This window comes from Cryptotermes secundus, unplaced genomic scaffold (genome assembly GCF_002891405.2).
Source record: "Cryptotermes secundus unplaced genomic scaffold, Csec_1.0 scaffold1161, whole genome shotgun sequence".
NCBI lineage: Eukaryota > Metazoa > Arthropoda > Insecta > Blattodea > Kalotermitidae > Cryptotermes > Cryptotermes secundus.
This window is the reverse complement of record NW_019745101.1, coordinates 1-16,173: the sequence shown is the minus strand read 5'-3', so window position 1 is coordinate 16,173 and position 16,173 is coordinate 1. Positions and strand designations below refer to the sequence as shown.

Below are 16,173 nucleotides of genomic sequence, written 5' to 3'. Positions count from 1 at the left end.
CACGGCACGACACGACACAGGCCTCAACCAAAATCTGATAATTTTAACAACAAAGGATCGAAAATTTCAGAGCTACCAGCAATATAACTCCTTAATACTCTCCTTGAGCGTGAATCAGTCCTGTCCTGTCAAACAGACAATCTCGAATCCACCACTCGATCCCGATTCCGCATCGAATCCAATCCGCTCTGACGTATACAACAGCACACTAACTCCGAATCGAACTCAACTCCACGTCCACTATGTATCTCCGCATCGAATCAATCATCAATCAATGACTCCGAATATCACGCATTTCTGCAACGCTCGCTCTTCACATCGCTTTTCACCATCACGAGTGCTAACCAATCTGATTGCTTCAAACGTTCATATTTATACTGGGGTCGCTCCTGGCCCGCATCTACGTCATTACGCGCGCTAGCCAATCAATTCTTCCTCCTCACTTTTGAGTTTGGCTCCGCCCCACCGACCAGCGTATAAAAAGGAGCGACTCCAAAGCTGAGTTATTCAGTTATTCAGTTCAATTCAGTCCGACTGCAGTCTACGATCAAGCCACACAGCAAGCAACTTCAGCCAGCAGGCTTCGTCGCCAGCGCTCGGTCTTCGGAGTTATCGGCAGGCTGCGCCAGGCACGACCGCCTCGGCTCTCCGGCGCTCTCACACCCGACTCACTGGGGAACCGCGCCTGGACTCGCCGGTGGTCGTGTTACGGTCCGACTCACTGGGCATCTGGCGTAGCCACTGCCTCATGGCTCCTACGACCGCGCTCAACGACTAGCCTTTTCAACAGCCATTCACCGTAACTAGCCTTTCTCCTTACCGGCGCGCGCCGCCCTACCTCACCGGTCAAGCATCTCAGCCGCCACGGTCCTTTTCAGGGCCAACAAACTGTTCCGAAGAAGTGGGTTGTCATAGGAGTAATGACAAGACTACACACATTGACAAGAGCCCCACACATTACTATTCCCAAAAATATTGTTCCATTGTTACCAACTTAATAACACTTGAAATTCAGCTGTATTACTTTTATTAATGTTTCTAGCAAGGATAGTAATATTCTTAAATATTATGAGCTGCGTGTCATGATCAGAGAGTCCATTAATACACGGTTTAATGGTATAACTTCTTCTGTTATCAATAAATATATTATCTATCAAAGTGTCTGAATTATTGGCAATTTTTGTAGGGAAATATGCAGTATCCCTTAGATCAAGGGTCTCCAAACTACGGCCAGCGAAGGAATTGTTCAGAAATGCGCCAGTTGAACTAATTTTCCAATGAGTACTGGTAAAAAAAAATACTTATTCATAGATTTCAAATTCATTACTTAAGATTGTGTTTAAAATATATTGATATTCCATATTATGTTAATATTAATTATATTCACAATTTTACTAGTTCCGGACCGTATACTGAGCGGTATTTTTTGTACTTGTTCAGCCTCAATCGGCAGTGTCACTTTGTGGAAATGTAGGTAGCGTGAGCAGTTCGCTACTAGCCGTCTTGTTCACAAGACTTCTTGCAGTGGTGCAGTGTAATTGTAAGAGATCATCACCGCCGCCGGTGTCGTACTTATTACCATTTTTGTATTAAAGGCTAGTTATGCCCAATTTTGCTCTAACTGTTCCGAGAATTGGTAGCGAGGAAAATTGATAAGGCTACCGGAACTTTAGTCCATTCTACGACGGCCGGCGTGGTACAGCTATCGGTTACCCATCCCAGCCGACAAAGGATGTTTCCACAACGTTTCCTAGAGTTATTAATTTCTCATTTTATCCGGCCCGTTGAAAATACTGAATTACCTAATGTGGCCCGCATTTTGAAAAGTTTGGAGACCCCTGCCTTAGATTATAAGTATGTAACATGTCATCGAACCTTGATTTCCTATTATTATTTTCTAGATAATTAATATTTATGTCCCCACATAATATAAATTTCGAGTTATACCTATGAAGAAAATTAAGTATATAGTCTAGTTTGTTTAAAAAATAGTCATAATTGCCAGCTGAGGCTTTGTATATACAGAGAATAATTACCTTTCTCTCATTAAGTTTTAAGTGAATGGCTGCAATTTCCATGTCTTGTTCCTTACAATATTTTTGTAGATTTATAGTAGGAAAATTTAGATCATCTTGAATGAATATATATATACAAATTTTTAACGTCTTCCTACAATATCTTGCATCTAATTTATATTTAGGAATATGTGAAGCATCCATTTCATAGTCCGTTAGATGATGTTCTGCCAGGCAAATTACACTTGGTTCCTCATTTAATAAAGATATTATTAACTCATTAATTTTCCCTTTTATTCCCCTGATATTTTGATGAAATACACGTATCTTAAAAAAGTTATTTATATCATCGTTCCTATTACACGACTGATTACTTAGTCATAATAATAAATGTGCTTTTGTCTATTTGAAATTACTTCTGCCATAAAAATCCTTGCTTCTCGTAATGGTGGCTTTATTTTGCCTACTTGAGGTCCTGTCTTCTTGTGTCCTACCATCTGATATTCCACCTACTTCTTCTACTGGAACCGCTTGGTCCGCAACATGAGACATAACTTCTTCATTGTCTGATGTGGCAGCTTTAGTTTCTTCTTGTGTAATTAGATTATCCCCACTTGAAGTATAACTTATCCCATCCTCCTATTCAGTTTTCCCGTACAATGTGATTTGTTCTTCTATTTGTTTTTGAAACATTGTAGTAACAACATTAGCTATTAACAATCAAGTTCCTTCCGTCAAATGTGACACTTTTATAAGTTTTCCACCTCGTCACCACCTGCCTTACATGTTTCGGCTCACCACGGAGCCATCATCAGAGGCATTTATAGTAGAAAAAGAAATCACCAACACACAAAACTTCACTTTGTTAAAAATAGCCACGTTCCAGTTAATTAAAATAATTACAATAGTTAAAATTGCCGAGAGTGTCGGTTCACTAAAGGTTTTCCACACACCACGGTAGCTTTCTTATTTAATTCGTCGTTAATTCTGTAAAAATTATGTTTCGTTATTTGAAGTAAGAATTCTTAAAATTCCTAGAATTCTTTCCCGCTTGGCCCAGTCTTTTTTCTTCGGGATGTTGTTAACGTGTGTTGTCTGTCGGTTGTTGATGTTGCTTGTCTGTGTGTTGCGATGCTTTAATTAACTGGAACGTGGCTATTTTTAACAAAGTGAAGTTTTGTGTGTTGGTGATTTCTTTTTCTACTATAAATGCCTCTGATGATGGCTCCGTGGTGAGCCGAAACATGTAAGGCAGGTGGTGACGAGGTGGAAAACTTATAAAAGTGTCACATTTGACGGAAGGAACTTGATTGTTAATTTGTTAGTGTGACGGACCAGAATGAAAGACCTTAAACATTAGCTATCTTCAACGCTGCTTTTTCTGTACCCACATTGTTCATATGCAGACCATGTTTAGTAAAAAATTCCTTTTTGGGACCTACTTTTACCACTTTAACATGCTTGAAAGGCTTCATAAGCTTCACTAGTTTTCTATTAACCTTTAACGTCCAAACTGCCCCGATCGGGCCAGTGATGAGTATGGTCATCGTGGCCAAGTACCCCGTTTTGGCCAGTCGGGCATTTAAACTCTGTTAGTGGAAGCGCGCGCACACGCCACTAGTAGAAGCACATGCACAGTCTTAAATATTTATTTTTCAATGTAGTAATTACCAGACAGACTTGAATAAAACCCTAATACAGGAATTAAAATAATACCTAAGTGAACAACAAAAAATGGTATGCATATGAGTTATGCCCAAACTCATCCACGAGTCAATACTTTTACTGCAGATTTTGCAGATTAGTGTGTTAAAAATATATAGCAAAATTCGATGTACATACCATTTTTGTTGTTATATGCTTGATGTATATGTAGGCTGAAATGAAACTACAGTATTCGATTTTCCTTTCAATGCACAGAAAACAGATCACACTCTGTATCTAAGCCATGATGCAACTGTCTGTTCATGACCATAGAAAGGGCAATAATCACTTGCAGCTATAACAGATGGTCTTAGCACTGAAGAAGGGCCCGTCGAATTGTTCCCTCTAGCTCTTTCTTGAATAGCCATGCTTTCATTCTTCTGTCCTTTAGTCAATAGATTAAAAAATCTGAAGAGTGTAACAAACTTGCCAGCAGAAGACCAAATGATTTTATTGCTTCCATCTGTTTTATGATACCAGGGACTGCTAAAATTTGTCAAGTGTTACAGGCAGAAATGAATTTATAATGCAGAACAACTCTGTGAAGAACTGGGAAACAATTTTTATAGTACACATCAAAATTAAAAAAAGAAATGAAAATAGAGTATAACTTTTTGTATAAAACTTTTCAAATCTTCCATTATAATATGCGACACTGTGTTCTTTGCTGGTATAAACAAAGTTAATTTAATCATTTATCAATAAAATTGTGTTAGATATAGCATTTTTAAACACAATGCTTAAAATTGTTTAAGAGCCCTAACAGGAGCAGACATTTAAATACAAAGTAGCAACGGGCATTTAAACGCACACCAGCAACAGGCATTTAAATAATCTCCGGCCAGCTCAAGCTTACCACCATTCCAAAAGTCCGGCGTTTAAAGGTTAAATTTTTCACTTCACTGTTCACGCAAGACCAGTCAGATAAATCATACTGATATGGAAAACTCACCAAAACAATATTCGTATAACTATAAATCAATGTTACAATATCAAAATTTGTTTACTATCCTGCATCTGCTACATGCTTCGATCCAACTGTATTATGATCAGGCAGATTTCATGACATAATACTTCTTACTTAACTGTGTTTCTAATATGGATCCATATTAGCAATTATATTAATATAAATTTTGTTGCCAATTTCTAGGTCTAATTATGTTATAAAATTGTAATATTAGTCATAATGGTTAATACGTTAAAACATTGTTTAAAATCTCTGTCAGAATGCCAAAAAATTTTTTTAGTTAATTAGCAATTACTCACATGCAACTGACACTAAACATCATCCTGGAAGAAAACTACTTAATTTCATGACCAATTCTACAAGCAAAATTAAATTAAGGCCTAGCAATGGGAATACTCACATCAGCAATCTTAGCTGAAACGTTCATACAATGCTTACAGCACATAGAAATCATCAAAACCCTAAATGAACATCAGATCATCAGCTATCATAGATATGTAGATGACATATTAATTATATACAACATGAACATAGACAGCACCTTAATGGAATTCATTGCAATACACCCCAAAATAAAGTCACCATTGAAAAAGAAACACAACAATAAACTAAGTTAAGTATTTTTAACCATCACAAACAAACATAACCAATTAACATTTGGGGTATACTGGAAACCCATCACAATGGACCTAATTATACATGATAACCCATGTCACCCATATGAACACAAGCAATCTGCCACATGCTCCCAAATTAACGAAATGAATACATACCCAATTAGTCAAGAAGAGGAAGACTAAGAATTACAAACCATATGAGAAATATTTAAGAACAGTCATTATCGCCAACAGATTATATAGCCAAAACAAAAACACAACCTTTCAACCCATAACTCACAGGTGATACAATAAAAGTTGACCACCTTCACATATTATGGCTCAATACAAGATCAATAAAAAAACTATTCAAGAACACAAACACAAAAATAGCATTCAGGACTATTAATACAGTAAAACACAACTTAACACCAAGAGAGAAAACAATAGACACATGTAGTCAAAGTGAAGATTACCAATTGAAATGTGGGGAATGTCCACTTGAATATGTCAGACAAATGGGATGCACATTTGAAGTCTGATATGAGGAATGTATATGAGCCATAACATCAAACAAACAAAACTCAAAATAAACACATTCAAACACTTCCACATACACAATTTGAGCAAAAAAAAAAACTGCAGATGAACAGTACCTGTCACAGTTATACATAACCCCATATTTGATGTAGTGATAAAACATACCCATCATAGTAATACATATCCAAATAAAACACCTTCTGAAACAGACCCCCACCCCATCCCATATCTAATATAAACACCACCCCCAATTGAACCTCACATGACCCAAGCAACATACCCACCATGACATTAAACATCAGTTAGTTCTAACAGAATCATAGAAGAGGAACAACCACAATATTTAATTGTTAGAAGAAGTGATATCCTCACACAACATGCATCATATACAACACTCACATAAGAAAAAAATCAAATTTAGAGCAAATAACAGAGTAAGATAACACATTCATAGAGAATACTAAAAATAACCTCTCTCATTACAAAATTATTTAACCACAGCTACCCACAACACAACAGAAAGAAATAAGAGAACACATACAACTCTGCATCACTTCTACAGAAGTAATCACCCACATAACATGTAACTAATCGCGTATACCAACTACAGTAAAACCTGCCTTAAACGGACCCTTATTAAATGGAAATCTGTCTTAAACAGAAATATTTTCAGTTCCTTGACTTTGGGGCTGAAAAGATGTTAAATAACCTGGATTAGATGGAAACTGTCTAACTCGGACAACGGAAATCAAAATAAGCCTTTATATGGAAAATTTCCAGTCTTCTGGAATGCATCGTTTAGAATAATTTTAGGCATCCTATACATTCTACAGAATTTTGTTTTCCCTGACTCTTTAAAATAAGCTTCTAACAGTACTGTACTGTCTGCACTGAGATTCAGCAGAATTATTTTCCCCTTCTGGAAATTGTATTCAGTAAGGGCTCTAGGCCTACAGTTTTACTTTAGTCTAGCAGTGTCATCATAGCTACAAAGACGGGTTGTGCTTGATCTTAACACAAGATTAAAAGTGATTCATGCAAGTGAGCTAGATAAATTGTCTGTTAAGCAGATCATGAAGATGTTTAACGACGGTAAAACTCAAGTGTATGAGATTCTAAAGAAGAAAACGGAAACTTTGAAGTGGTGGGAAACTTGTGCTAATGAAAAAATAAAAAGAGAACTTAAGAAAACTGCAAACAAAGATGTCTAGTCAGTGTGAGGGCAAAAAATCACCGGTTGTCAGGTCCTGTGGTACAGGAATATGCTAAAATAGTTGCTGAAAAACTGGGGAAGACTGAATTCATAGCATCTAATGGATGGTTGGAGAGTTTTCGCAAAGACATCGGATAGTTTTTAATGAATTCTGTGGTGAATCAAGTGATGTAAATAGTGAGACCATTGAGAAATGGGAAGCTAAATTGCCATCCATAATCGAGGGATATGAACCTGAAAACATAGCGAACAGTGATGAGACTTGGACTGTTCTTCCGCGCACTTCCGAATAAATCGCTATGTCTGAAAGGTGAAAAATGTTTGGGAGGAAAACTGTGCAAAGAAAGACTGACTGTTTTTCTATGTTGTTTTATGTCAGGTGAAATGGAGAAAACCTTAGTGATTGGCAAGGCAGCAAAGCCACGATGCTTCTGAAACATGGACATACAGAAACTTCCCGTTGAGTGGAGATCCAACAAAAAGACACGGATGACATCACAGATCATGGAGGAATGGTTAACGGCCTTCAATGGTAGAATGCAAATGCAAAACCGGCATGTTTTATTGTTCTTGGATAATGCAACATGCCACCCCCATATCAAACTTTCCAACGTGCGATTTGCTTGGTTCCCTCCAAACACCACTAGTGTTTCTCAACCAATGGATCAGGGCATCATTCGGAATGTTAAGGTCCACTATCGTAAATTATTAATGCAATCTTTGCTCATGAATATAGATTCTACATCATCCGCCTCTGAACTTGCAAGAACTGTCTTGGTTCTAGATGTGGTTATTTGGATAAGTCAAGCAGTAAAGAAGTTGTTACCAGAAACTGTGACAAAGTGTTTCGAAAAAGCAGGATTTCCAACAGTAGACGTTACTCATAGTGTAGAAAATGAGAATGACCAGAAGGACTTACAACATTGCATGAATGAAGCTGCTTTCAGTAACTGCAATGCTGAGGACTACATCAACATAGACAAAGATGTGCAAACAGAACCAGACACAATGGATATCGATATAATAGTTGAGAATTTTAGAGAAAATCGAAAAGGAAGAGAGAAGGAGGAAGAGGAAGAGGAAAATGACATTGTGATAGAAGAAAAGTGTAGAGTGAAGACTTATCAGGATGCTGCCAACAGTTTAAAAGTACTGCAGAAGGTTGCGGTGTAACGGAATGATTCAGACATGCTTACTCTAATTTCTCAAGCTAAAGTGTTTGTGGAAAGTCAGGCAGCCAAGTGAGTAAACTGTGTGCAAAAAACTCTGCCGGAGTTCTGGTAAAATTATAAAAAGTGAGTACTGCAGTTTTTTCTGCTCAGTGTAATGTTTGCATGTGTTCAATGATTGTAGTGTGAATAAATTTATGAGCATGTTGTTTTGTTTTGTCTCAAATACGTTTATGACCTGGTTTAGTTATTATAGTATACCTTGATTAAATAGAAATCTGGCTTCAGCGGAAATTTTTTCTGGTCCCTTGAGATTCCGTTTAAGACAGGTTTTACTGTATATGATTATATATCACTCACAGTCAAACTATATTAGTATACTTATTTTCTGATATGTAATGAACTAAAACAACACCAACTACCAAGCTAAGAACTACCCTCTAAAATAGAAATTTACTTCACTTCAAAATGATTCCAGTATAAAATTAATTAATAAATAATTTTAAAAATGTTTTACATTCTGACAGATTTTAAACACTGTTTTAACATTTTAACCTTTATGACTAATACTAGAATTTAGTAACATAATAAGACCTAGAAATTTGCAACAAAATTTATATTACTATACATGATAGATACTATGAATCCATATTAGGAACACAATTCAATAATGAGTGTCGTGTCATGAAAACTGCCTGGTGATGATCCAGATGGATCGAAACATATAGAAGATACATAATAATAAACAAATGTTAATACAGTAACATTGGTTTATTCATTTGGAATTTGTTGTGTTGATGGCCATAATAATACTCCATTGAATAGGAATTGTAGTTTGTAATGCTGCTAAAATATCTCAGTTTCTCTTATTTTTAAATAGTAAATGTTTCATGGTCCTCAGAAATCTCATTTCTGCTGTTACTCTTCATTTTTATGAATGCCCAGTTTTTGGTTTTCTATATCATAACTTGTCATGCCATTGTGTTGTATATGGAAAATGTTTTTTTTTTGTGTGTGTGTGTTTCTGATCTACTCCTGTTAGGTTCATTTTTTAATGTTTCCCATTCCACAGAAGATTTGTTATAACATTTAAACACCCTGCTATGTCAAGTAATTCTCCTTGAAGGCACTTTGATTTTATGTGTACCTGTTCAACCAAGAAGTAGCACATAAAAGTGTGAGAGAACCATGCAAACATTTTATTGCCTGGCTTCTAGTTCAGCAGCATCATTCCTGTAAAATTGAGAAATGTTCTTGTTATATCTCAGAAGTGAACCACTAGATGGTGTGCACACTAGTGACAAACTTGGGATGGGGCAGAACACAGGCTGATGCATGTGCACATGTGCAGTTCCGTTATTCAATATATCTAGTGGAAGCAGTAAGAAATAGGATCCAAGAATATGGAACAAGTGTCTTTTCCTATTAGTATTTTCAAGGGTAAAACACAACAGATCTCATCCAGATGAGCAGGATGAAAGAGGCTCTAATGCCATGCACATACCAAGAGTAGAGACTGTGAAGATTCACAACATTATGAAGTGATGTCATATAGCATATTTGGCAAAGACCCTTTGAATAATTAGTTTTGTGATCCATCTATTGACTTTTATAGATGCTCTCTACTTAAAATCTGGATATACAGAGTGTCCTAAAAGAACGGTGGGGTTTTAGATACGTATATATTTCGTATTTCTTACCGTGTACAATCATAACGTGTCAATCAATTAACTGTCCAAATTTTATGTACATCCATCAAAGTGCCTCTATGTGCGCACCTTTCGTTACCCGGCACACATAACTGCAATAGTCGAATTCCTGCCGCACCCGCTGCAGCATTTCAGGTGTGATGGTCTCCACAGCACGATTGATTCTGTTTCGGAGATCTTGGAGCGATTGGGGCAATCGGGGTACATAAACCATGTCCTTCACGTACCCCCACAGGAAGAAATCACATGGAGTTATGTCCGGGGATCGGGGTGGCCACCGGAGAAGAGGGGCATCTTCACCTGCAGCACGTCCAATCCATCGTTGCGGAAGGACCAGATTAAGCAAACTTCTCACAATGCTATGGAAATGTGGGGCAGCACCGTCCTGTTGGAAAATGTAGTCACTGGAATCATTGGCCAGTTGTAATGATTTTCTTGGGCTTCTCTGATACGTCTCCCTCCAGAACTCTTGCCTTTATAGAGACATCCACTGTCCACAAACTGCCGATACCGTCTGTGAATGTTGTTTTCATGTGGCGCCTCCTTCTGAAAACGTACATGAAATTCACGGCACACTATGATGATGGATTTAGACACCTCAAATCTCAGCACGCAATAGGCCTTCTCCTACTGGGTCGCTATCTTACATTTCACGCCTCCTAACTGTCGGAAATGGAACTAGGAAAGAGCGCGATATACAAAATGAAAATTTGAGAGCCGCATTATGAGTCCGTATACGTTTTGCTTTTCATCACCAAAAACTGACGGAGATATACGGCAGTGAAACCCCACAATTCTTTTAGGAACACCCGGTATAACATCAAAATGTCACTCCTTTGATAAGTTCATAATTGTTAACATACAGAAATGTTCATATTGTGGTCTTCTATGTTAGGACACCATGTTTTAGTCTGGTTGGTAGGTACACATATTTTGCAGGCATGGTGAACAAAAGACAAGTCTTTACAGCTATTAATCTGAATTCTTAATACAAAAATATATATACTATTACATCTGTAAGCATGTTTGTGGTCTGTCATTCAAACATAACACTTTCACTAGATTCACACTCAGCCAACACAACCTGTACCATGCTGACCAAACGTTTCTCTTTTCAAGTGATATACCATAATACAAGGTGGTTCAAATATGACCGGGACTGATTGCTTTTTTAAAACCATAATTGCCAAAACACTTACTTGCACATGTCAGTCTTCAACGTACTCTCCTCCGGAGTCAACACATTTTTTCCAACGTTCTGGAAGCATCCTGATGCCCTTTTCGAAGAAGGCTTGTGTTTGGCGGTGTATCCACTCCCGAACAGTCTGGATGATGGTGTCGTCCACAAACCGCATGCCTTGCAAGTCTGATTTGAGCCTTCCAATCAGGTAGAAATCACTAGGTGCCAAATCGGGACTGTACGGCGGATGTGTCAGAAGGTTCCATTTCAATTTCCGGAGGGTTTCCATTGTTGTTTTGGCCGTATGGGAGCATGCATTGTCTTGAAGGAAGGATACCCACTTTCCACCTGACTTCCACTTCGATCAGAACTTTTCCTTCATGTCTGTTGCCAGGAGATCTGAGTTATAAGCTGCATTGACTGTTCTGGCATCTGTCAGAAATTCTACATGGATAACCCCCCTGCTAGTCCCAGAAGAACGTTGTCATCACTTTTCCTGTTGAACAGCTCCTACGCGCTCTCTTGGGTTTGGGAGAACTGGTATGCCGCCACTTGTGTGATGACTGCTGGGACTTGGGAATGAAGTAGTGCACCCACGTTTCATCGGTCATCACTATAGACTTAAAAAATGCATCACCTTCATCTTCTAACTGCTGTAGGAGACGACTGGCAGCTTGCATGATACCCACCGTGCATTCACCTTGCAGTAGTGCAGGTGGTATTTCACGATGTCTTCTACACTACCAACACTGATGGACAGCATTGCTCCAAGTTCCCTGATAGTGATGCGCCTATTCTCATGAATAAGCGCGTCTGCAGGATCAATGTTTGGCTCGGTGATGGAAGTTCGCGGCCGATGATCATGCGGTTCATTCTCTATGCGCTCTCTGCCCTCTCTGAAGCACTTACACCACTCAAACACACAGGTCCGTGAGAGACACTCTTCCCCATACTATTGTTGGAGTCTGTGGTGAGTTTCAGTTTTCTCCAACGAGGAATTTGATCACAATGCGTTGTTCTACGCTTTATGGTAACTTCTGTTCACTCATCAGTCTAGCAACTCCCACACAGGACTGAACAGGTTCTAACCTGAACAGGAGGGAGGGTAGAGGTTGTGACTTCACTCTCTCAAGGTCACACAGCTGCTGCGCAGTGCGGCTTGTTTACACACAAATCAGTCCTGGTCATATTTGAACCACCTTGTAGGTCATTACAAAATATAACATAATGAGGTCATCTCCATAACTTCCTTTCAGAGGAGAACCCCTGGAATGGATTTTTATGTTACAAAATTCAGTCTTAAATGTTGATATTTCCTTAAGAGTTATGAATTTGACAGCTGTAACCTAGCGTTAATACAAGAAGGCATTGCTTATATCCTTCAGTTAAATTTCTAAGTAATAATAAGAGAAGGAAATGAAATGTTGGTACAACTCTTTATTGACCGTCACAACACAACAAACAGAAAAAACCAAGGACAGCGCCCAGGTATGGTTTCGCTACATGTTTCAGCAAAACCATAGCTGGGTGCTGTCCTTGATTTTTTCTGTTTGTTGTGTTGTGACAGTCAATAAAGAGTTGCATATTGTAACACAACAGGATGCATGAAATGAAAATTAGAAATGTTGGTACTTAGATATTGGTTTGAAGCCATTTGTATATAACTCTAGTTATGGAAATGTGTATATCTGAGACATAGATTTTTTTTCATTACATATTTTGAGACAGAATTAAATTCATTGGAGACAAAGGCAGTTTATTAACAGTAACACATAACTTGAGTTATTCTGTTGTGAATTCCTCCTTAACACTTTGTTGATAGGTCTCTTTCCTCTGGAATTTATTTTGCAGTGATCTGAAAGTTCCTAACATTATGAAGTCAAATTTCCACTTAACTGCAACATGAATTTTTAATTGTTTGTCCTCTCTTTCATTTATGAGTGTATAATTTCTTGTTTTTCAGGGCTGACTATTACCGAAAAGGAGGTAAAGCTATGCTTCCTATAAAATGGATGCCACCTGAAGCATTTCTAGATGGTATCTTTACTTCAAAAACTGATGTCTGGTAAATACACAATTTCTTTTTTACATGTCTGTTACAATTCCCTCCTCTCCATGTGACACTGATCTTGATGTGAGAAGGGCATGTCTGTTTGTCAGGTCATTTGGTGTTCTGCTATGGGAAGTGATGTCTCTTGGCTATATGCCTTACACTGGCTGTTCCAACAAACAAGTGATGGATCTTGTGATGAGTGGTGGCCGCCTTGAGCCTCCCAGTAACTGTCCAGGTCCATTGTATGGGATCATGATACAGTGCTGGAACTCTACTCCTGAAGAGCGCCCCAACTTCAGCACCATCACAGAACGGCTGGGATATTGCTTGCAAGTAAGTGGCATTTGGGTCATTTGTTGTCAATGTACTGGCAGATTCTTTAATGTGCCCATATTTTAAGATCAGTGATGGCAGTTGAGATTGAACAGAAGATCACTGAATATGGAGAGTAGTATGCTAATCACTGAGGTCACTGAGGTGGCCCAGGAAGGAGTTGATATTCATCCAAAGAATAGCTCAGGCTGTCAGTCAGCTGAGCTTTGTTACATGCCCCACACATTGTCTCTGATATGAGAGAAGTAACTGCAGAGTGATAACCAGAGCACGGATTTTGATAACCTAAAAATATGTTAAAAATGACCGAAAAACCCAGAAAAGTTACCTATAAAATGACCGAAAAATCCAGAAAAATGACATAAAAGTTAAAAAACAACCTAAAATGTATCATGTCATGGAAATCTACTAATTGTTTTAAAATTTATTGTTAATCTTTATTAACACTGTGAACTCATCGTTATTCTTTTGAGTTTGTCCTCGTTTTTATATTGAAAATTAAGCAATATATGGTTGAATTTGAAGCTGAATGTTTTAATATGGTTTTTTCTACCACATTGGAACACTTATTAAATGTACATATACAGTATATATTCCAATGTTTAAGTGCCACCTCATTCAGAGTTGCAATAGATGACAGTCAACATGCGGAGATTCTCAAAGGTGAGTGAATGCCTACTGTCTGACAGCACATTCTTGTACTTGGAGAAACTCCTTTCCACATTTACAGACACAATGGGAGTGTACTTGAAGTGTACCAAATCACTGGCAGTAAGATCTTCAGTATTTAAAATGCTGAAAGACTCTCCTGTCAGAATTTGAGAAATGCTGCATAATGTTTCATAGCCTGAGTTTTTATGTAAAACATTTTTCACTTCTCTCGGCACAATTTTACCAATGTCCCCTGACACTTTCTCAAAATCACTGGCCTTTCCCCCCCACCACCAGAGTGAGCGAATCTTCTAGTGTTGCTCCTTTCTCCTTTACGCATTTGATTTCTTCCGTCACAAAACTGAAATTTGCCTTTATGAAGGCCAGCTGTCCTTCCATTTCGCTGCATGAGAACTGTTCCTGAGCAGCTTCAATTGCCCTCTCATCTTCTGTCTTCACTGAATCTACAATGTTTTTCACTGCCTAAAAATGTCAGAAATAGTAAGCTGTAGCATCAATCCATGTTCCCCACTTTGTGATGACGGGTTCCGGGTGCAGTGGAACACCAGGAGCCATAGATGTAAATTGTACTTTACGAGCTGGAGCCTTGACGAAAATCTTCTTTGTCCATGACACAAGAGCATCCCCTTAAGGAAATCTTGATCTCACTTCTTCCATCACTCTATGCAGTGCATATGCTAGGCAAGTAACGTGCACCAATTTTGTATAAAACAACTTTATTGACTTGTCTGCTTTTAAAATATATGGGGACGCATCGATCACAAAAAGCAAGATGACATTGTGTCGTATACCCTCTGGCCACAGTAGAAACATCGACCTGCCAAAGAGTTTACAAATTGTGGAATAATTAACGGATTCTAGCACCTCACTCGTAAGCAGAAACACTTCACCTGGTCCATCAATTTCCAAGGTTCCAATGATGACATTTGCCATGTAGCAAGCCTCCATATGGCAGGCCTCATCAATAGAAACGAAAATCTACTTCCCATGCACTTTATTCCTAATCATTTCCAGGATATAGTTGTAGCACTTGGAAAGGTAGTTTTTCCTGAGGGTGGATTCATCCAGGATAGAACAGAGACAAATCACTTCCAGAAAATTTTTCAGTTTTTCATTGTTCAGAGCCCAAAACGGAATATTTGTGGACACCAGAGCATCACACAGATCTCTGAAAAAAATCCAATAACTTATCTCCGCCTTCCAGTGAACACTCTTGCAGTAAAATTTGCACAGATTTCTCTTTGTTCGAAATTTTCACTGCTCATATATGCTTGTTGCAGCCAATATGTTGTTGTACCGGGAAACGTTTTTCTGTCGCTAATTTTGTGTCACACATCTTACAGCATATAATGTTACCATTAGTTGAAAATATATCATCTCCAAATTCAGTTACAATTTGTTTTAAATGACATAATTTAGATGGATTTTCTTTAGGCATCGTGATAAAATGAATCACTCTAGTGCAACACAGAACTGAAGTTTTCACACTGAGAACCTTTCGTCAACTGTATATTTATTTTATTGCTAGTGGGGTGGGACTAAGTCCCTTGTACTGCGGTCACTTCTGGCCTATTGTACCAGCCCCAGATGATAGGTGAGGGTGATTGTGGAGCAATTGGTGGAATGAAGATTGGTAGGGAAAACCGAAGTACTCAGCGAAAACCTGCCCCAGCGCCACTTTGTCCACCACAAATCCAACTTGACCAGACCCGGGATCGAACCTGAATCGCCGCGGTGGGAAGCCAGCGACTAACCGCTTGAGCTATGGCATGGCCTTCGTCAACTGTAACTTTATCTGCATGGTCAAGGGCGAGAAACTGAAGACAGAGTTTTACTGAGCAAGGTTATGTCATAAAAAGCAAGGGATTTCAACTAGAAATATTTGTAACTAAGCAAATTCCTTTGCACAGGACTTGGAAAGGGCTGCAGTGTGAGTGACCGCTGTTATACCCTGCTGCCAGCTTAAAATGTTTTATGATATGAATTGAATTGAATTGAATTTATTTACATTCTATAAATCCT

General features: G+C 38.4%; 1 protein-coding gene across 1 annotated transcript in view; it reads left to right on the top strand.

The window, feature by feature from the left end:
* The window catches only part of LOC111875018 (leukocyte tyrosine kinase receptor), a gene marked incomplete at its 5' end in the record, with an annotated part of 164,894 nt that extends 151,185 nt beyond the window's left edge, over positions 1-13,709 (top strand). Inside the window, 2 exon segments of the mRNA XM_023871021.2 lie at positions 13,057-13,158; positions 13,254-13,709. Coding sequence (XP_023726789.2) covers positions 13,057-13,158; positions 13,254-13,545 — 394 coding nt within the window. The 3' untranslated portion in view covers positions 13,546-13,709.
* Positions 13,710-16,173: the final 2,464 nt, after the last annotated feature.